This window comes from Staurois parvus, unplaced genomic scaffold, assembly GCF_062004578.1.
Source record: "Staurois parvus isolate SC_StPar_1 unplaced genomic scaffold, SC_StPar_1.0 ptg001253l, whole genome shotgun sequence".
Classification (NCBI taxonomy): Eukaryota; Metazoa; Chordata; class Amphibia; order Anura; family Ranidae; genus Staurois; species Staurois parvus.
Genome location: NW_028319049.1, coordinates 687,754 through 708,017, shown reverse-complemented (window position 1 = coordinate 708,017; position 20,264 = coordinate 687,754). Strand labels below are relative to the sequence as shown.

General features: G+C 45.9%; 2 protein-coding genes across 2 annotated transcripts; one reads left to right on the top strand and one right to left on the bottom strand.

The window, feature by feature from the left end:
- Positions 1-1,720: 1,720 nt before the first annotated feature.
- Positions 1,721-12,455, top strand: NOXRED1 (NADP dependent oxidoreductase domain containing 1). The gene is made up of 7 exons (XM_089660588.1): positions 1,721-2,175; positions 4,766-4,940; positions 7,665-7,810; positions 7,899-8,079; positions 8,176-8,336; positions 9,707-9,920; positions 10,106-12,455. The coding sequence occupies exons 2-7, from the start codon at positions 4,786-4,788 to the stop codon at positions 10,224-10,226; spliced, it is 978 nt and encodes a 325-aa protein (XP_089516714.1). The 5' UTR covers positions 1,721-2,175; positions 4,766-4,785; the 3' UTR covers positions 10,227-12,455.
- Positions 12,442-20,245, bottom strand: SAMD15 (sterile alpha motif domain containing 15). The gene is made up of 3 exons (XM_089660596.1): positions 20,006-20,245; positions 15,213-15,311; positions 12,442-15,097 (listed from the first exon to the last, which is right to left on the bottom strand). The coding sequence occupies exons 1-3, from the start codon at positions 20,090-20,092 to the stop codon at positions 14,924-14,926; spliced, it is 360 nt and encodes a 119-aa protein (XP_089516722.1). The 5' UTR covers positions 20,093-20,245; the 3' UTR covers positions 12,442-14,923.
- Between the last annotated feature and the right edge of the window lie 19 nt (positions 20,246-20,264).

Below are 20,264 nucleotides of genomic sequence, written 5' to 3'. Positions count from 1 at the left end.
AAACTCGGGTCAGTAGGGGGCCCCATGAGATGCCCCTGGTACCTTTTTCATAGGCTTTTTTGAGTTTGGGCAAGGACACAGGGGCAGGGGCGGACTGACAACTCATGGGGCCCCCGGGCAATAGGGGATCATGGGGCCCCTGTGTCCTTGCCCAAGCTCAAAAAAGCCTATGAAAGGTACCGAGGGCATCTCATGGAGCCCCCTACTGACCCCGGGCTGTCGGGCAGTACCCGAGTTTCCAAATGGTCAGTCCGCCCGTTTGGTGGTGACTCGATAGCTTTTATCTATTGGACCCCCAGACCCCACACTGGTTCACCAACCAGAAACGTTATGTTGGTTAACCACTTCCAGTCTGGACACTTTCACCCTCTTCCTGTCCAGGCCAATTTTCAGCTTTCAGCGATATCACACTTTGACAATTGCGCGGTCATGCAACACTGTACCCATATGAATTTTTCAGCTTTTTTTAGACAGATAAAGCTTTATTTTGGTGGTATTTATTCACCACTGGGATTTTTATTTTTTTTTGCTATATAAATGAAAAAGTCCAAACATTTTGAAAAAAAAAATGTTTTTCTTATAAAGTTTTTCAAATAAATCTTTCTTCATAAATATTGGCCAAAATCTATTCATATTCATTTATCTTTTTAGTAAAAAAAAAAAAAAAGATAACTTAAATTAGTTTATAACCACAAATTATAATTGTTCAAAATTTTTTTTTTTTACCATTCTTACTTGTGTTTTTTTTTTTTTTACATACTGTCACCCTAGCAGTACAGTGTCACCATAGCGACACTGTACTACTTGGGGGGGGGGGGGGGAAGGGGGTGATGAAGATTTTTTTTTTTTCACCCATAAAGGCTGTAAAAGCAATCATTTCTCCTTCTCTCTGGCTGCATTCTTCCAGCCATTGAGAAATACAGTGAGAGCTGTGATTGGTCACAGCTTGTCTATTGGTACAAGGCTGTTGTGAATAGCCCTGTACTATATGATCTCTGTGATCATTCACAGATTTCACGCATAGTAAGCAATGTCAGCAAGTGACATCTTGTTTACTACTATTCATGTGATCACTGATTGGCCAATCCGTGAGCACATGATCGGAACCTCGCACAGAGGTCCCGTACAGCGATTGGTGTTCCGCTGTGTCCTCCGTGTCTGTCGGGTCAGGGAGTCTGTCGGGTCAGGTACTGGAGATGGGTAGGAGTAGCCGGTAGGGTCAGGTGCTGGAGATGGGTAGGAGGAGCCGGTAGGGTCAGGTGCTGGAGATGGGTAGGAGGAGCAGGTAGGGTCAGGCGTTGGATGGGAGGAGCCTGTAGGATCAGACAATAGCAATAGGGAGGAGCCGGTAGCGTCAGGCGATGGAGATGGGTGGGAGGAGCCTGTAGGATCAGGTGATGGGTGGGAGGAGTCAGAAGTGTCAGGTGATGGAGGGAGGAGTTGGTAGGGTCTGGCGATGGAGATAGGTGGGAGGAGACTGTAGGGTCAGGTGATGGAGATAGGGGAGAGAAGCCAGTAGAGTCAGGCGATGGGAGGTTGGAGTCGGTAGGGTCAGGTGATGGAGATGGGTGGGAGGAGCCTATAGAGTCAGGTGATGGAGATGGGTGGGAGGAGCCTGTAGGGTCTGGCGATGGATGGGAGGAGCCTGTTGGGTCAGGCGCTGGATACAGGTGGGAGGAGCCTGTCGGGTCAGGGGATGGGTGGGAGGAGCCTGTAGGGTCTGGCGATGGATGGGAGGAGCCTGTTGGGTCAGGCGCTGGATACAGGTGGGAGGAGCCTGTCAGGTCAGGGGATGGGTGGGAGGAGCCTGTAGATTTCCCGTATTGCAGGATACAATAGTGACGGTTGGACAATGACGGTTCAATCAGGAGAATGAAGGAACCGCCGTCCTGGCCTCCTCCCGGCATTGCTTCCAGCGCCCAGCTGCTGTGACAGGCGGCCAATCATCTCTCCTACACGTGATGTCCACATGGGAAGGGGCGGGGAGAAGCTGCGATACAGTGGGGAAGGCACGTTGCCAGTGCTCTGTTTGGATTGGCTGTAGGAGATGGCTCTTCCTCTCGGGGGCGGGTGTTTCAGGCGGTGTGTTGTCAGGGGTCGTTGCTATGAAAGCCGCGTGTGAAACTACAAATCTTCAGCCGTGAGGAACTACAAATCCCAGCAGAGCCACAGCAGGTACCGGGGGCTGTCCGCCGGGGGGAGATCTAGGGGCCCCAACACCAGGGGAAGTGGACATTCAGGGGCCCCAGGACAGATCCTTCCATAGGGGAACCCTATGGGGCCCCAAACTTAGGTTGTCACCTCATCCCTTTAAACCCGAACACATGGATGACATTAATGGGTCTGGGGCTGGTTAAGGTGCTGATTAAACCCAATTAGTTCCTTATCTGCATTTAATGAGCCGCAGAACCCGGGTCATCCATGTGTGTGTTCGGGCTTAAAGGGATGAGGTGACAACCCAACCCAAACTGCTGGAGTAAAGGGCATTCAGGGGCCCCTGAGCCTGCTATTGGAACATATTTGGGGTCCCAATTCCTGAATTGGGGGGAGGATCACAGCCAATCACCTATGGCATAGAGATCATATAGGGGGGGGGGGGTCACAGCCAATCACCTATGACATAGAGATCATATGGGGGGGGTCACAGCCAATCACCTATGGCATAGAGATCATATAGGAGGGGGGGTCACAGCCAATCACCTATGGCATAGAGATCATATAGGAGGGGGGGGGGGTCACAGCCAATCACCTATGGCATAGAGATCATATAGGAGGAGTCACAGCCAATCACCTATCACATAGAGATCATATAGGGGGGTCACAGCCAATGACTCCCACTTGCTGTCTCAGCCAATAAGGAGGCAGAGACCCGGAACATCCGAGGCTGCCCACATATAGCTGCCCACATATATATATATATATATATATATATATATATATATATATATATATATATATATTTTTTTTTTTTAATACTCTTCCCAAATATATTGACATATATTTGAACTACTACAATTTTGGCCGTACTAAATATATATATACACTACATGTTGAAATGCATTTTTTATATATTACAAAATATATGAAAAATATTTAAAACATTTTTTTTTTAATATATTCTTCAGATTTTTTTTAATCTATAAAAAAGACATTTTTACATATATTTGTAAATGCGTTCCAAAAATGTAAATTAGATTAAATGTATTTTTAAAGATATACAGTATATTTGAAAATGTATTGTTAAAAATATTTTTCATATATTTTGTAATAAAAACGCATTTCAACTTACAGTGTGTGTATATATATGTTGAATACGGCCAAAATTGTAGTATTTCAAATATATGTCAATATATTTGGGAAGAATATTTTTAAAATATATTTTTCTTCCATGTGGGTGTCATTCACATCGCTGGATCGCGGTGAGGCTCAGGTGAGTATTGAGGGGGCGGGGGGAGCTGCTGCACACAGAAGGTTTTTTACCTTCATGCATAGAATACACGAAGGTAAAAAATCCTTGAACCTTTAGAACTACTTTATGGTTTCTTGGCTGTTGCTTGGCAACTCAAAGGTTCAGCTGCATCCATAAATTCTCTATAGGATTTAGGTCTGGAGACTGGCTAGGCCACTCCATGACCTTAATGTGCTTCTTTTTGAGCTACTCTTTTGTTGCCTTGGTGGTATTTTTGGGTCAGTGTCATGCTGGAAGACCCATCCACAACCCATCTTCAGTGTTCTGGCTGAGGGAAGAAGGTTCTCATCCAAGATCTTACAATACATGGCCCCGTCCATTGGACCCTCAATGCGGCAAAATCAGGCTGTACCTTTAGCAAAGAAACTTCCCCAAAGCATGTTTCCACCTCCATGCTTGACTAAAGGGATGGAGTTCTTAGGGTCATAGTCAGCATCTCTCTTCCTCCAAATGTGGCGAGTCGAGTTGATGCCAAAGAGCTCAATTTTGGTCTCATGTGACCACAGAACTTTCTCCCAATCCTTCTCTGCATCATTCAGATGTTCATTGGCCATCTATAGACGGGCCTGTACATGTGCCTTCTTGAGGAGTGGGACCTTGTGGGCATTGCAAGATTTCAATCCATGGCAGCATATTAAGTTACCAATGGTTGGTTTGGTGACTGTGAACCCAACTGCCTTGAGATAATTCACAGGCTCCTCCCGTGTAGTTCTGGGCTCATCCCTCACTTTTTTCATGATCATCCTTACCCCATGTCTTTATCATTTAAAATACGCCTATGATACAAATTTTAGACTCTTCATTTCTTTGTAAATGGAGATCATCGTTGGGCTCGGCTCGCTCCAGTTTGAAGCTGGAGTCTCAGTGCAGCACCATAGTGCCATCCAGGGGCGGACTGACCATTTGGAAACTCGGGCACTGCCCGAGGGCCGGGGTCAGTAGGGGGCCCCATGAGATGCCCCTGGTACCTTTTTCATAGGCTTTTTTGAGTTTGGGCAAGGACACAGGGGCCCCATGATCCCCTATTGCCCGGGGGCCCCATGAGTTGTCAGTCCGCCCCTGGTGCCATCTTCAGTGTTCTGGCTGAGGGAAGAAGGTTCTCATCCAAGATCACACAAAGGTTGTTGAAAAGTCATACAGCAATTAGATAAGAGTCACACAGAGATCACACAGGAATTACATAAGTCAAACAGAGATCAGCAATAACGTGTGAAGCACCCACGATGTTCCCCTCATAGGTGTGGGCAGATCTGTACACAGGCAGGTTCCTCTCCTAACCTGTCCTCTTCCTTCCAGAGAGCTCCGTGCCAGCACCCATGGAGATCATCGTTGGGCTTGGCTCGCTCCAGTTTGAGGCCGGAGTCTCAGTGCAGCACCAGAGTTTAGTGAAGCTAAAGACCCGGAGACAGGATCTCATGACACACACCTGCGCTCATTCCGTTTTCTTCTGCCAGCTGCTTCTTCGTACCTGGTGAGATCTTCATAGACACCGTCCATCAGACTTCTAGGGGGGAAATCAGTCGGGGGCCCCAGTTAGCAGTAAAGACTTGACAGGGGTTCTAATCCTCACTCCACCCAAAACTAAGAAAAGCATTTTGGCCTGGCAGGGGAGTCGCAGCACACTGGGGAGTCATCGCTCTGTTCTGTCCTTCTGTCAGAATGTTCCCCGCTAACACGTGAGTAATGCGACGGAGGCTGATTGGCTGAGAATTCTGCCCTTCCCTCTAAAAGCCTGCTATACGTGGGATTACGTGTGGCTGATATGAGGACAGATTTAGGTACATTAGCTGTTTTAAAAATAGATAAATATATAAAAGGCAACAATTGGGCTTTTTTATCTGCTGTGAAAGTGAATGGAAATCTGAAGTCTTGATAATCACATTTCCAGGAATCCACCATGACAGCACCCTGGAGTCTCACTTCCCTAGAACACATCGATATGTAGGAGACACTGTGGTGGAGGAAGGATATTAGAACGCACTACTTCCTGTCCCATTATGTAGGTGGGGATCATCTCTCAAATTTATAATGTCATCATGGAAGATTCCCAGAGTGACAATTACTGGAAAACGTATTTTGTATTTGGTTTCCAGACAACACCTAAATTCTTGGTGTCCAACCTGCCACAGTTGCTGTTTGGCACTAATTGTGTGGCCCTGTTATCTCTTTATAATGGATCTTGCCAAGAGAAATATTAAATATGGCTCAGGTTATTTTTAAGGGGGCTTTAATCTCCAGCAGGTTTATGTAATATGTCTCCAGTCTATGACAGCCTCCTGAAGTATGTCCACATTCTCCAACTTCTATATCATGTCTGCAGCCCCTGGTCATCGCCTGTAGTCTCTGACCATCTCTTGTAGCATTCTTGTTGTCTCTGACCTTCCCTTGTAGAATTCTCTTTGTCTTTGACCATCTGTTGTAGAGTTCTCATTGTTTCTGACCATCTCTTGTAGCATTCTTGTTGTCTCTGACCATCTCTTGTAGAGTTCTCATTTTCTCGTACCATCTCTTCCATTTCCTGTAGCATCCCCATTATCTGACCATTTCTTGTAGAATTCTTGTTGTCTCAGACCATCTCTTGTAGATTTCTCATTGTCTCTGACCATCTCTTTTAGCATTCTTGTTGTCTCTGGCCATCTCTTGTAGCATTCCCTTTGTCTCGGACCATCTCTTGTAGCATTCTTCTTGTCTCAGACCATCTCTTGTAGCATTTCCCTTGACTCTGACCTTCTCTTGCAGCAGTCTCATTGTCTATGACCTTTTCTTGTAGAGTTCTCATTGTCCCTGACCATCTCTTGTAACATTCTTGTTGTCTCTGGCCATCTCTGGTAGCATTCTTGTTGTCTCTGGCCATCTCTTGTAACATTCCTGTTGTCTCTGGCCATCTCTGGTAGCATTCTTGTTGTCTCTGGCCATCTCTGGTAGCATTCTTGTTGTCTCTGACCATCTCTTGTAGCATTCTTGTTGTCTCTGACCATCTCTTGTAGCATTCTTGTTGTCTCTGACCATCTCTTGTAGCATTCTTGTTGTCTCTGACCATCTCTTGTAGCATTCTTGTTGTCTCTGGCCATCTCCTGTAGCATTCTTGTTGTCTCTGACCATCTCTTGTAGAGTTCTCATTGTTTATGACCTTCTGTTTTAGCATTCATGTTGTCTCTGGCCATCTCTTCCATTTCTTCTAGCATTCCCGTTATCACTGACCATTTCTTGTACAATTCTTGTTGTCTCAGACCATCTCTTGTAGAGTTCTCATTGTCTCTGACCATCTCTTGTAGCATTCTTCTTGTTTCTGACCATCTCTTGTAGCATTTCCTTTGTCTCTGACCTTCTCTTGCAGCATTCTTGTTGTCTCTGGTCATCTCCTATAGTATGCCTGTAGTCTCTGACCATCTATTGTAGCATTCTTGTTATCTCTGACCTTCTCTTGTAGAATTCTTGTTGTCTCAGACCATCTCTTGTAGAGTTCTCATTGTTTATGACCATCTGTTTTAGCATTCATGTTGTCTCTGGCCATCTCTTCCATTTCTTGTAGCATTCGTGTTATTGCTGACCATTTCTTGTACAATTCTTGTTGTCTCAGACCATCTCTTGTAGAGTTCTCATTGTCTTTGACCATCACTTTTAGCATTCTTGTCTCAGGCCATCTCTTGTAGCATTCCCATTGTCTCAGACCATCTCTTGTAGCATTCTTCTTGTTTCTGACCATCTCTTGTAGCATTTCCTTTGTCTCTGACCTTCTCTTGCAGCATTCTCATTGCCTCTGACCATTTCTTGTAGAGTTCTCGTTGTCTCTGACCATCTCTTATAGCATTCTTGCTGTCGCTGACCATCTCTTATAGAATTCTTGTTGTCTCTGGCCATCTCTGGTAGCATTCTTGTTGTCTCTGACCATCTCAGGAAGCATTCTTGTTGTCTCTGACCATCTCTGGAAGCATTGTTGTTGTCTCTGACCATCTCTTGTAGCATTCTTGTTGTCTCTGGTCATCTCTTGTAGCATTCTTGTTGTCTCTGACCATCTCTTGTGAAATTCCCATTGACTGTTTACCGTAATATGTCTGCTTTTTGTAGCATAACATTCACTGGCTATTATTTGTGGCCCTTTGCTGATGTCAGGGGCCACACTCGAGGCACCTATATCAGGTACATTAACCGCTTCTGCCTTAAATACTGAAAATGGTTCTGTGTCCCCTCACAGGCAGGCTTTGCAGATATCCCAGGGATTCCATGTCGGCATCATTGGTGGAGGTCATCTGGGGAAGCAGCTGGTCCGTTGTCTCCTTGACCTGACAGACATTCATGCTGATGACATCAGTGTGTCCACCCGCCGGCCGGAAACCCTCCGTAAGTTGATCCAGTTTTCCTGTGGCAATATTGAGGTTCCATGTTGTGTCGGAGCAGTTTGGAGCCGATGTGTCACTTGTCCTCACAGGAGATCTCCAGGATCGAGGTGTTCAGTGTTTCTATGACAACGTGAAGCTGGTCAGAGGGGCTCACATGGTCTTCCTGTGTTGTCTGCCATCACAACTGTCTGTCGTGTGTGCAGAGATTCGGGGTCACCTGCCAGAGTGGTGTGTGGTCTACAGCCTGGTGTCTGCCATGCCGCTGCCCAGGTAGGACCACAGGGGGACTTTGTATAGAGGCCAAATCTCTGACATTGTATATGACCCACCATGTACATCACCATCTTGTGTCTGTGTCTCCGGTAGGGTGACGGGGCTCCTTGCTCACAGCAATGTCATCAGGCCGGAGTACCAATGTGATCCCACAGAAGACGGGCCACAGTGTCACCAATTTGTCAGCCTGACTGAGACACTGAGGGATGAGTCCCTTGTGAGGACCACAATTCCTGTGGAGCCCCAGGATGGAGGTAAGAGATTCCTTACAATACCCAGACTCACCATTGGAGGACTCAGCTTTATAATCCTGAAAAAGCATTAATCCCACCTGCTGGTGCTTTAAATGGACCATGATGCCCGAAGATCAGGGAGAGGGGCTCCCCGTCATGTTGCACTGTAATTGGCTGCACAGAAATGACATCATCAGGAGCCCATTCCACTGATCGCTGATCACGGACAGCTGACTGTGAACTGTTGGTGACAGCTCAATCACGGTTCTGGGGGTGTGGATGGAGGAGTTCATCACACACAAAACAGCCACTCATACAGTATATGCAGAAGCTGTCCTGCCATTGCAGATATACTTTTTGCTGTTGTGATTTAAAGAGACCCTGTCACCTTGTCTGTTCATTGCAAAGTCTCTTTATCCCCTTGAGGATTTTGAGCATAAGGGATGTGTTATAAAAAAAAAACATCAACAAAGTTCTTAGGACCCATCTCTTTCATCCAGCTCCTTTCCCCCTGCCGCTATTACCAGCAATTAACAGCTGTCAAAATGACAGCCGGGAATAGCCTCGTCATACACAACAGGAGCAGCTATCAAAATGCAAATGCAGGGGGTGTCATTGAGAAAATACAATGTAACAATGTATTATTACTGTACATTGTATTTACTATTTCATTCATGTGTAGATCGGAGGTGTGAACTTCGATCTGCACATGACATCACTTAAATATGCCTAGGGTCTAGGGTTCTGACATCATCAAGACCAGAGAGGAGTCCCTAGCCCTGCTGTGTACATGAGTAGGCTGTGGGACAGTCCACTGCCCGATCATGGGGGAGCACCATCTGCTAGGGGAGAGGAGGATCAAGTAAGTAAAACTGTTTCTCCTCTCTCCTGGACAAAACAAACTATTACCCCTTACAGTGCGGATGCAGCCCCACTGCACGGGATGCATCTTTTTCTGCCCAGAGTTGGGCTTTAAATATCAGGATCTTGATTTTATATTGGAGGAGCAGGATTCTTGAACACAAAGGGGGGAGATTTACTAAAACTGGAGAATCTGTGCAGCTGTGCCGAGTAACCAATCAGCTTCTAACTTCAGCTTGATGGATTAAGCTTTGACAGTGAAACCTGGAAGCTGATTGGTTACTATGCAGAGCTGCACCAGGTTTTGCACACTACTGTTTTATTAAATAACCCCCAAAGCTACAGAACTTACACCCATTATCGTTTTGTTGCATTGTTTGGCCTAAGACGGCAGTATGCCTTCACCATTCACACGGCGCAGTGCCTGATATGGCTGATGACGAGTGGGATTCTACATATGTGGGATGATTTATTCATCTACTTATTTAGTGGTCCTGTAAGATAATGTGATAACTGTGTGTTCCCCCCAGGAGGAGTTTGCATAGTCAGCTGCTTCATAGAGCCTGCACTATACGCCGTCCTCAATCTGTGCACGTCACATGATCTGTCACATGACCAGGCCGTGAGCATCCTGAATGGCCTCATCCAGCATCAGGCGATATCGGGGGAATCTTCCCTTCGAGACGGCTTTACAACTGACAACTTTGTGAGCCAAGCGTTTGCAGCATCACTTTCTGTAGACAGGTGAGTGTGAGCCGGTGTGACGGGGTCACGATTGTCATTTACATAAAGAAGCTTTGGGCATCTTCAGTTTGGGGGTGTGACTGAAGAACTCTCTGTGTTGCCCATAATAACCAATCAGATTCTCCCTCTATGCTATTCATAGCTATGACATGCATTACAGTGACTTCTCTCTGTGTCCTGTGCAGTCTGTTTCCTAGGTTTGATCTCAGCAATGTCCAGATGAAGGAGACTCCACTGAGTCAGCACCTTGCAGGCGCCGCAAAACTCCGAACACAGCTGTCCTCTCTATATTGCACCATCTTCTGAGCTGACACCCAGCGGGCACGCCTCTACTGACTGAGGGCACATATGTACCACGCCATGGACATATATACAGTACTGTACAATCTGGGCACACTGTGCCACCTTTTGTCTGCCAGCATCCAGCAGTACACGTCTGAATCAGGACACATATGTACCACGCCATGGACATTTATTACAGTACTGTACAATCTGGGCACACTGTGCCACCTTCTGGCTGCCAGCATACGGCAGTACATGTCTGAATCAGGACACATACAGTTGTGTTCAAAATAATAGCAGTCAGACATCACTAACCGGATCAATCATTGTTTTTGGTAGAAATGATATTTCTACATGGCAAATAATTTACTAGCAGGTGTAGTAGAGTAATAGAAATCCAACAGACCCAACAGTCATGACATGCATGCTGCTGATTCTGTGTCATTGAATCACTCATTGAAAGGGGCATGTTCAAAATAATAGCAGTGTGGAGTTCTATTAGTGAGGTCATTCATTCTTTGAAAAAAGAGGTGGCAATTATTGCCCTTATTTAAGGAAGGAAGGCAGCAAATGTTGTACATGCTGGTTACAGTGCATTTCTCTCTGACATTCTGAGGAAAATGGGTCGTTCCAGACATTGTTCAGAAGAACAGCGTACCTTGATTAAAAAGTTGATTGGAGAGGGGAAAACATATAAAGAAGTGCAGAAAATGATCAGCTGCTCAGCTAAAATGATCACAAATGCTTTAAAATGGCAACCAAAACCTGAAAGACGTGGAAGAAAGTGAAAAACTACCATTGGAATGGATAGAAGAATAGCTAAAATGGCGCGGACTCAGCCAACAATCAGCTCCAGGAAGATGAATGAAGGTGTGACGTTCCCTGTGAGGACTGTTACAATTAGAAGACGCCTATGTGAAGCCAAGCTATCTGCAAGAAGCCCCCACAAAGTCCCACTGTTGGAAAAAAGACTTGTGCTGAAGAGGTTACAATCTGCCAAAGCGCACATTGACTGGCCTAAAGAGAAATGGCGCAACATTTTGTGGACTGATGAAAGTAAGATTGTTCTTTTTGGGTCTGGTGGCCGGAGACAGTTTGTCAGACGACCCCCAAACACTGAATTCAAGCCACAGTACACTGTGAAGACAGTGAAGCATGGTGGTGCAAGCATCATGATATGGGGATGTTTCTCATACTACGGTGTTGGGCCTATTTATCACATACCAGGGATCATGGATCAGTTTGAATACATCAGAATACTTGAAGAGGTCATGCTGCCTTATGCTGAAGAGGAAATGCCCTTGAAATGGGTGTTCCAACAAGACAACGACCCCAAACACACCAGTAATTGTGCAACATCTTGGTTCCAGACCAACAAGATTGACGTTATGGAGTGGCCAGCCCAATCCCCGGATCTTAATCCAATAGAAAACTTGTGGGGTGACATCAAAAATGCAGTTTCTGAGGCAAAACCAAGAAATAGAGAAGAACTGTGGAATGTCGTCCAATCATCCTGGGCTGGAATACCTGATCACAGGGGCCAGAAGTTGGGTGACTCCATGCAACACAGATGTACAGCAGTTCTCAGAAACAGTGCGACTACAACCAAATATTCATTAAGTGATTCAAAGGAAAGCAAAATCTTCAAACATTTTTCAGTTTATATAGTGAATGTTTGAGTTTGTAAAGAAGAATACAAACACTGCGATTTTTTTTAAACCGTCTAATATTCACTTTTCTTCAATTTTTTTAGAGGAACAACACAAATTTGATGTATTTTTCTTCATGTTTTGATTTGGAATAGAATGTGTCGTGTTCCCAATGTATTTGTGTGGATGGAAATAAAAGCTAATAGAAGGATTTTCAGCTTTATTCACTTTTTTCAACACACGGCTATTATTTTGAACACAACTGTATGTACCAAGCCATGGACATATATACAGTACTGTACAAACTGGGCACACTGTGCCACCTTCTGTCTGCCAGCATCCAGCAGTACATATCTGGATCAGGACACATATATACCATGCCATGGACATTTATTACAGTACTGTATAATCTGGGCACACTGTGCCACCTTCTGTCTGCCAGCATTCGGCAGTACACGTCTGAATCAGGACACATATGTACCAAGCCATGGACATTTATTACAGTACCACCAACTAACAAACCCAGAAATCTGTCCCAGTTCTGTGTGATCCTGATAATTTTTTTTAACTGTTACAGATGTAACACAGTAAACTTTTAACAACATTTTATTGTGTCTGGGTTATTGTAAGAAAGTCTCTGCTGAATTACACATACAATACATACTACAGGTACTCCATACACATCTCACAGGTACATCCCACAGAGGATCTTGGACCTGTAGTCGTATAGCCAATACAAACTGTATTTCTGAATGCTGATTGAACTATAAGAAGCAGAGAGCTGAGGAACCAGAGAGAGGCTGGACAGCAGATATATTCTACAGCAAGGAACTGGCTCGCTCGCTTGGTGCAGGATTCAGAGCTGAACATGGAGGTTGCCGTTCTCCTCCAGAGAGATTGCTGGCTACTACTGTGGGACACTGCATACCAGTTTAGCGCTGCAGTGACGCTGATCACCATCGCATCAGTTTCTCTGCATTGGGATTATCACTGTTCAGTCTTTAGTCAGTCATCTGTGATTGCTGCGCTGACAGGTGGTAACTCTGCACTTCTCTGTAAACAGCAAAGAGCCAGTGCAAGAACCCTTCTTCTAGGAGACCACGCTATCCATGGGATTGGTGTGCGGGCAGATACCCAACCTCTTTCTGACAACACTGGAGACACTGCATACAGACACCTTTACACCTCAGTTACCAAGAGACCTTTGCTTTGAGCATTTACCACAGCCTGTTATCTTCATTGAATTACCATTACTCATTACTGTATATGGGCCCCACCATTGCTAGCAGCAGACAATGGCTAGTATAACATCAGGAACTTTAAACATCTCAGGACTCAAGTTGCTATTTCTAGTAAAGGGACCTCTTTGCATCTAAGCTATTATTATTCAAGTTGGGGTGTCTATACCCATTTATACCAGAGTATACTGTATATATTTACTTAATTCTTTGCATTCCCTATTGTGATGTCAGTGGACCAGAGGGAGCTGCTAAGTTAACAAGTCTTTTCTTCCTCCTCTTGATGCTGGTGTTGCAGTTACATAGTTACAACATACATTTGTGACCGTATAATCTGTTACCCATTTTGATATTTCCATTTTATCAGTATTTTGCTTTTATCCATTGACTAGGGATGTACCTCCTAAACCTTCATTCTGTGGTCTACTCTCTTTGAACGAGCCTAATATGGAGATGTTACTATAGAATTGCGTCTCTTGCATTATTATTTCAAATTGTGTCCGTGTCAGAGGTGTCAGGAGGCTTGCAAGGTCAGGGCAGCCACTGGGGACAAGCATTTTCAAGTGGCCCCTGAGGGGGTAGCGCTACACATATTACACGTATTCCATAGTAGCCATGTGCACGTTGGAAACTTTTGTTTCATATCGGAAGCATTTGTTCATTGAGGAATTTCAATTTCTCATATTTGTAATGTTGAACTGATTTGTTTTTAGAATTAATTTTGTATCTTCAGCATTCATTTCCTATTTTCGTTGGTCTGAGTGTATTCGAAAAATTTAGGTAGCAATTGGCTGGAGTGGGAGCGTGATCATTGGTAATGGAGGTGGGAAAATTGTCTCTGGTTACAGGACTTGCTCCAAGATCAATTGGATGTTGGTGATGTAGGTGAGGGAATAGTCTTTGATCACAGGCTCTGCTCCAGGATGAATTGGATGTTGGTGATGGAGGTAGGGAAATGGTCTTTGATCACAGGCCCTGCTCCAGGATGAATTGGATGTTGGTGATGGAGGTAGGGGAATGGTTTGTGATCACAGGCCATGCTCCAGGATGAATTGGATGTTGGTGATGGAGGTAGGGGAATGGTCTCTGATCACAGGCCCTGCTCCAGGATGAATTGGATGTTGGTGATGGAGGTAGGGAAATGGTCTTTGATCACAAGCCCTGCTCCAGAATGAATTGGATGTTGGTAATGGAGGTAGGGAAATGGTCTTTGATGACAGGCTCTGCTCCAGGATGAATTGGATGTTGGTGATGGAGGTAGGGGAATGGTCTCTGATCACAGGCCCTGCTCCAAGATGAATTGGATGTTGGTGATGGAGGTAGGGGAATGGCCTCTGATCACAGGCTCTGCTCCAAGATGAATTGGATGTTGGTGATGGAGGTAGGGGAATGGCCTCTGATCACAAGCCGTGCTCCAGGATGAATTGGATGTTGGTGATGGAGGTAAGGGAATGGCCTCTGATCACAGGCCCTGCTCCAAGATGAATTGGATATTGGTGATGGAGACAGAAGAATGCTCTCTGGTCACAGGCCCTGCTCCAGGATGAATTGGATGTTGGTGATGGAGGTAGGGGAATGGTCTCTGATCACAGGCCATGCTCCAGGATAAATTGGATGTTGGTGATGGAGGTAAGGAAATGGTCTCTGATCACAAGCCCTGCTCCAGGATGAATTGGATGTTGGTGATGGAGGTAGAAGAATGCTCTCTGGTCACAGGCCCTGCTCCAGGATCAATTGGATGTTGGTGATGGAGGTAGGGGAATGGTCTCTGATCACAAGCCATGCTCCAGGATGAATTGGATGTTAGTGATGGAGGTAGAAGAATGCTCTCTGGTCACAGGCCCTGCTCCAGAACAAATTGGTTGTAGGTGAGCAGATCATGGTTAACTCCAGTCTGCGATTTTTGCTCCAGGAAGAGCCCCATGTTATCCCTCCGGGGCAGAGATATGCTGCGGCTAAAGGCCGGCTCGCTGACACCCAACAGATCTCTCACCAGTTTGGCGATGGTCTGTGGAAAGAACAGAAAATGACTTTTACAATCACAGATTTATGAAACAGAAAAAGCAACAACCACACGGATGAAGCCGCTTTATGGTCTGTATGTATGATGGTTCCAGACTCACCTTCATGTCCTGGAAGTCGGTGACTCCAATCTGTGGTAGGGTGGAACATGTGACATGGATGAGTTTGCGGCCATTGATTCCATTGTCAGTGAAGCACACCTGGAATGACAGATTGAGAGTTACACACAGGTGCCGAGGATTTTGGTGAGCCTTTTTATGGAAATGAATAAAATGAAAACACTTTTTTTTGCTAAAACAATTTAAATTAAATAGAGGAGGGGTGAGAGAGAGAAGGGGGGGAGGGGGGAGAGAAAGAAAGGGGGAGGGGGGAGAGAGAGAAAGGGGGAGGGGGGAGAGAGAGAAAGGGGGAGGGGGGAGAGAGAGAAAGGGGGAGGGGGGAGAGAGAGAAAGGGGGAGGGGGGAGAGAGAGAAAGGGGGAGGGGGAGAGAGAGAGAAAGGGGGGTGAGAGCTGGATGGGGGGGGTGACCGCAAGAAGGAGGGAGTGAGAGAAGTGGGTGAAGGTGAGAAAGAGGGGAAGTGAAGGGGTGAGAGCAATGGGGAGGTGAGAGGGAAAGAAAGAGAGGGGAGGGGAGTAAGAGGGGGAGGGAGAGGGGATGAGAGGTAAAGTGAGGGGGTGAGAACAATGGGGAGGTGAGAGGGAAAGAGAGAGAGGGGAGAGGAGTAAGAGGGGGAGGGAGAGGGGATGAGAGGTAAAGTGAGGGGGTGAGAACAATGGGGAGGGGTGGTCAGGATGTCTTCTATTGCGAGTTTCTATTTAGAGAGGGGTAAGAGAGGGGAGGTTAGAGACAGAGGGGGTGAGGGGCTCAGGATGTCTTGTATTATGAGCTTCTGTTGGGGGGGTGAGTAGGTGGTCTCCCTTCTATTGGTGCACCCATCACCTCGCTACTCAGCACATCTAGTGGTGGAGGGGGGTGGAGCTTGACACTCCGTCCGGTCTCTTCATCCTTGCTAGCCAGAGATGGCTTATCAGGATGCTACAAAGTAGAATCCCCGCCCATATTCTCTCAAGGTGCAGTGCTTACTACTAAGTGTGGTGGGCGGGATTTGATAGCTATGATGAAATTGGGGGAGGCAGAGCGGGGCGTTGGTGGGACAAGCATGGCCTGATTGAGCATCCTGGGTTCAGTTTTGTGCCTAACTTCTGCCCATTCTGCGCCTGAGCGGTGCTCAGGGTGTAGAGGTGGTGGGTGGGGTTTGTCAGCGGGGCACTAGAGGCACTTCCCCCAGCTAAAAGAAAGAAAGTTTCCTTTTAGTTTATTTCCAAAAGAAACAATGTTTCCTTTTAGTGTGTTTTCTGAGATTAAAGAAACAATGTTTCCTTTAGCTCCAGGGAAAGTGACAGCTAAGGCTCCATGCACACGGGGTGTTTTAATAACGTTGGTAACGTTAGCTGTGTAAAGTTACGTTAAAAACTTAAGTTTTTTTAGCGTTTTGCCGTTGTTTTTCGTATTTTTTTAAGCAAAAAAAAATTTTTTTCTCTGGTAAAAAAAAAAGTCCAAAAACGCTGGTTTGCCGCAGTTTACCGAGCTTTTCAGTGTTAGTCCTATGCACACGGACGTTTTTACAGCGGCTGTTTTTGGCTTTTGATGTTTTTTTCTACAGCCAGTAAACCCCCCCAGCATGTTATCCTATGTGTCCATACACACATAGACTGGAATCAACGTTTTTTGGCTGGAAACCGGCGGGTTTTTTTTACCAAAAAAGATATTTTTTGGTAAAAAAAAAAACAATTGCAAACGTGGAAAAACGCTGCTAATCGCGGTAAAATGCCGCTCAACGCTAATGCAAAACGGCTAAAAAAAAACCTCTAGTTTTTAATGTGACTTTACACAGCTAATGTTACCAGCGTTATCAAAACGCCCCGTGTGCGTGAGGGCTCAGACGTTCAGGCGGCGCTGGCTAGGACCCTCTCAGCCTGGTGCAGCCACACTTTACAGCTCATGTACACTGCAGCTGATAAACTGACGTTCAGGAGCTGTTCAGGATTTTTTTCAGCTCCCTAATGTTTTCCTATGTGTCCATGTACACATCGTCATTTACAGGCAGTTGAGTTTACAGTCGTTTTTTTTTTTTTAACGCAGAAAACTTGCGTTCAGGAGTAGATTTTATCACTGTTTCCAACGCCAAACCCTTGTAAACACAGCTAACCGCGTTTATAAGCGTTTGAAAATTTATTTTAACTCTTCGATTTCCAGAGCCTTTTTTCATCATGAAAAATGCATGGAAAGCGTTTTCCTGGTACTCAAATGGACCCGGTACACCATACTTTGAGGTTTCGCATGAAAGAAAATATGTTAGACACTGCTGCAATAATTTCTGTACAGAAATGAGCCGGAACACATCCAAACACCACAGGAAAAAAAAATACAGGTAATCTCAACACATACTGCTCTCTCTGCTTCTGCTCTCTCTATTTCTCTCAAAATGTCTGAAATAGTTAATTATTTACTGTTTTTCAGTGCAGTCTGAGGTTATCTTTAAAAAACGCTTCTAAACGCAAATGTGGCAAAACAGACTTTTTTTAACCTCCGTTTCCAGCAGTTTCCATCATTCAAAAGTGTCCCATGTACATGGAGCCTTAGGGTCCATGTACACCGCAGCTGATAAACTCACGTTTAGGAGCCGTTCAGCGTTTTTTCAGCATCTCCTGATCTCTCCCTAATGTTTTCCTATGTGTCCATATACACATCGTCATTTTTTTAATGCAACAACTTGCGTTCAGATGTTGATTTTATCAGCGTTTCAAACGCAAAACGCTTGTAAACACGGCTACACGCGTCTAAACGCGTTTATAAGCGTTTGCATTTGAATTTTTTTTTTAACTCTGCCAGTTACTGATGCTGTCCGTTTTTCATCATGAAAAATTCATGCAAAGTGTTTTCAAGGTACTCAAATGGACAAAACACTGAACACAGGATGTTCCTACCAAGCTTGTCACACATTGTACTGACCAATTCACACCTCAGACCTCTCCCACCCTTGGAAACAAAAGATATGTTAATGACCATTCACACCTCAAATTCCTCATGAAGACACCCTGCCAGGTGGCCTTAATGACTCCCTCCACCAGACACCTTTCCCATCCTTGGAAACAAAAGAAATGTTAATGAGCAACTCACACCTAAGCTAATCTCAACACATACTGCTGTCTTTGCTTCTACTCTCTGTATTTCTCTTTAACAGTTTGAAATAGTTAATATTTTACAACTTTTCAGTGCATTCTGGGCATTTGGGAGGTTCTCCTGTGCTTATCTTTAACCACCTCCCGCCCGCCATATAGTAATATGACGGACATAAGGCGGTTCTTTCATTCTGGGATGACGTCCTCCCATTCTAAGCGCTCAGCGATCGGCACTGCGCTGTGTCCCTCGGCCACATCGGATCACCGATCCACTGAAAGAGCCGAAGATGTTGGCTTGGTCATGTGATCAGCTGTGTCCAATCACAGCTGATCATATGTAAACGGAAATGCCGCCTATCGGCATTTCTCTCCTCTCGAGCTGTCATGCTGACAGCTCGAGAGGAGAGCCGGTAATCGGCATTCTGCGGAGGGGACATGTACACTGATCATCAGTGTCCTGATGATCAGTGTGCCCTGATGATCAGTGTAGCCCCAGCAGTGCCACCTGTCAGTGTCCAACAGTGCCACATATCAGTGCCTACCAGTGCACATCAATGCCACATATCAGTGCCCATATGAGCTGCCTTTCAGTGCCACCTATCAGTGCTGCCTGTCAATGCCCATCAGTGCAGCCTATAAGTACCTCCTCATCAGTGCAGCCTATCAGTGCCCATCACTGCAGCCTCATTAGCGCACATCAGTGAAAGAGAAAAATCACTTATTTACAACATTTTATAACAAATACTAAGAAAAAACTTTTTTTAAAAAAATTTTTCAGTGGTTTTTGGTTTAACAAACAATAAAAAACCCCGAGGTGATTAAATACCACCAAAATAAAGCTCTATCTGTCACAAAAAAAAGATAAAAATTTTGTATGGGTACAGTGTTGCATGACTGCGCAATTGTCATTCAAAGTGCAACAGCGCTGAAAGCTGGAAATTGGCCTGGGGGCAGGAAGGGGTAGAAGTGCCCTGTAGGCGAGGGGTTAAAAAATGCTTTTAAATGCAAACGCAGCAAAACAGACGTTTTTGAACCTCCGTTTTCCAGCAGTTTCCATCATTCAGAAGTGTCCCGTGTACATGGAGCCTCAGAGCATTTTTACAGCTTAAAAACTCCTCTAGAAGCCCTGCAGCGGCAAGATGAGTCCCCCCATGAAGATGTCTCCCTAACGCATCTGCGCATGTCACGGTTTTCCGGCTAGGACCCTCTCAGCCCGGTGCAGCCTCTCACCTGTAGAGCACCGCCCCCAGGACAGACTATGGGCGAGCATTCGCATTTCCTGATTCGTCACTGGAGCGCTGGGCGGGTACAAGTTAGGTGCTGATGGGCGTGACCATATAGTGCAAGTAAGGGGAAAGGGAGATGGGTCACGTGACTATGAAACGCTCCCCCATAGAGCCGGGTGTAGCGGTGAGAGGAGTATTTACACCAGTAGACAGGGAGATAGCATGCCTTCCTATGAGCCCCGCCGCAGCCTGTTCTTTTTGTGCGGCCGGTGAAAGTTCGGATGCAGAAGCTCTGTGATCGCTTGACCGTCTCTGAAACCGTTGTTGCAGAGATGCGTCAGGGAGACAACTTCATGGGGATACTCATCTTGCCGTTACACCGGGCCTATGTTAGGGTCGGGGCCTGGAGCTGCCGCTTCAATTGCCTTTTTATTAATCCGCCCCCCCCTTTTCTGCAGAGCAGACCCTGCTTGTCTTCCCCTCACCTCGTACTGCGGGAAGCCCTTCCGCCGTATCCAGCCTCCAACATCCCGGCAGGTCCAGCGCAGACAGTCCGGGGCCGGCGCCTCCATCTCTACCAGCGGCTCCTGGTAACGGTTCGCGTCCCTATCAACCGCTATCGATCGGTTCTTCTGTCTCCATGACAACCGCTGCTACATCCGGCCCCTCCGAGGTACACTCCCTCGGCTGCTATCGGCTCTACTCGGCAATTTCCGTCAGAGCCTCTCCGGGCCGCTTAGTCCC

Coding starts and splice junctions, on each gene's coding strand:
- NOXRED1 (XM_089660588.1), top strand. CDS start 4,786: ATGGAGATCATCGTTGGGCTTGGCTCGCTCCAGTTTGAGGCCGGAGTC. Junction 4,941..7,664: donor CAGCTGCTTCTTCGTACCTG/GTGAGATCTTCA, acceptor GTCCCCTCACAG/GCAGGCTTTGCAGATATCCC. Junction 8,080..8,175: donor TCTGCCATGCCGCTGCCCAG/GTAGGACCACAG, acceptor TGTCTCCGGTAG/GGTGACGGGGCTCCTTGCTC.
- SAMD15 (XM_089660596.1), bottom strand. CDS start 20,092: ATGGAGGCGCCGGCCCCGGACTGTCTGCGCTGGACCTGCCGGGATGTT. Junction 15,312..20,005: donor AGGGCTTCCCGCAGTACGAG/GTGAGGGGAAGA, acceptor CTGTCATTCCAG/GTGTGCTTCACTGACAATGG. Junction 15,098..15,212: donor CCGACTTCCAGGACATGAAG/GTGAGTCTGGAA, acceptor TTCTTTCCACAG/ACCATCGCCAAACTGGTGAG.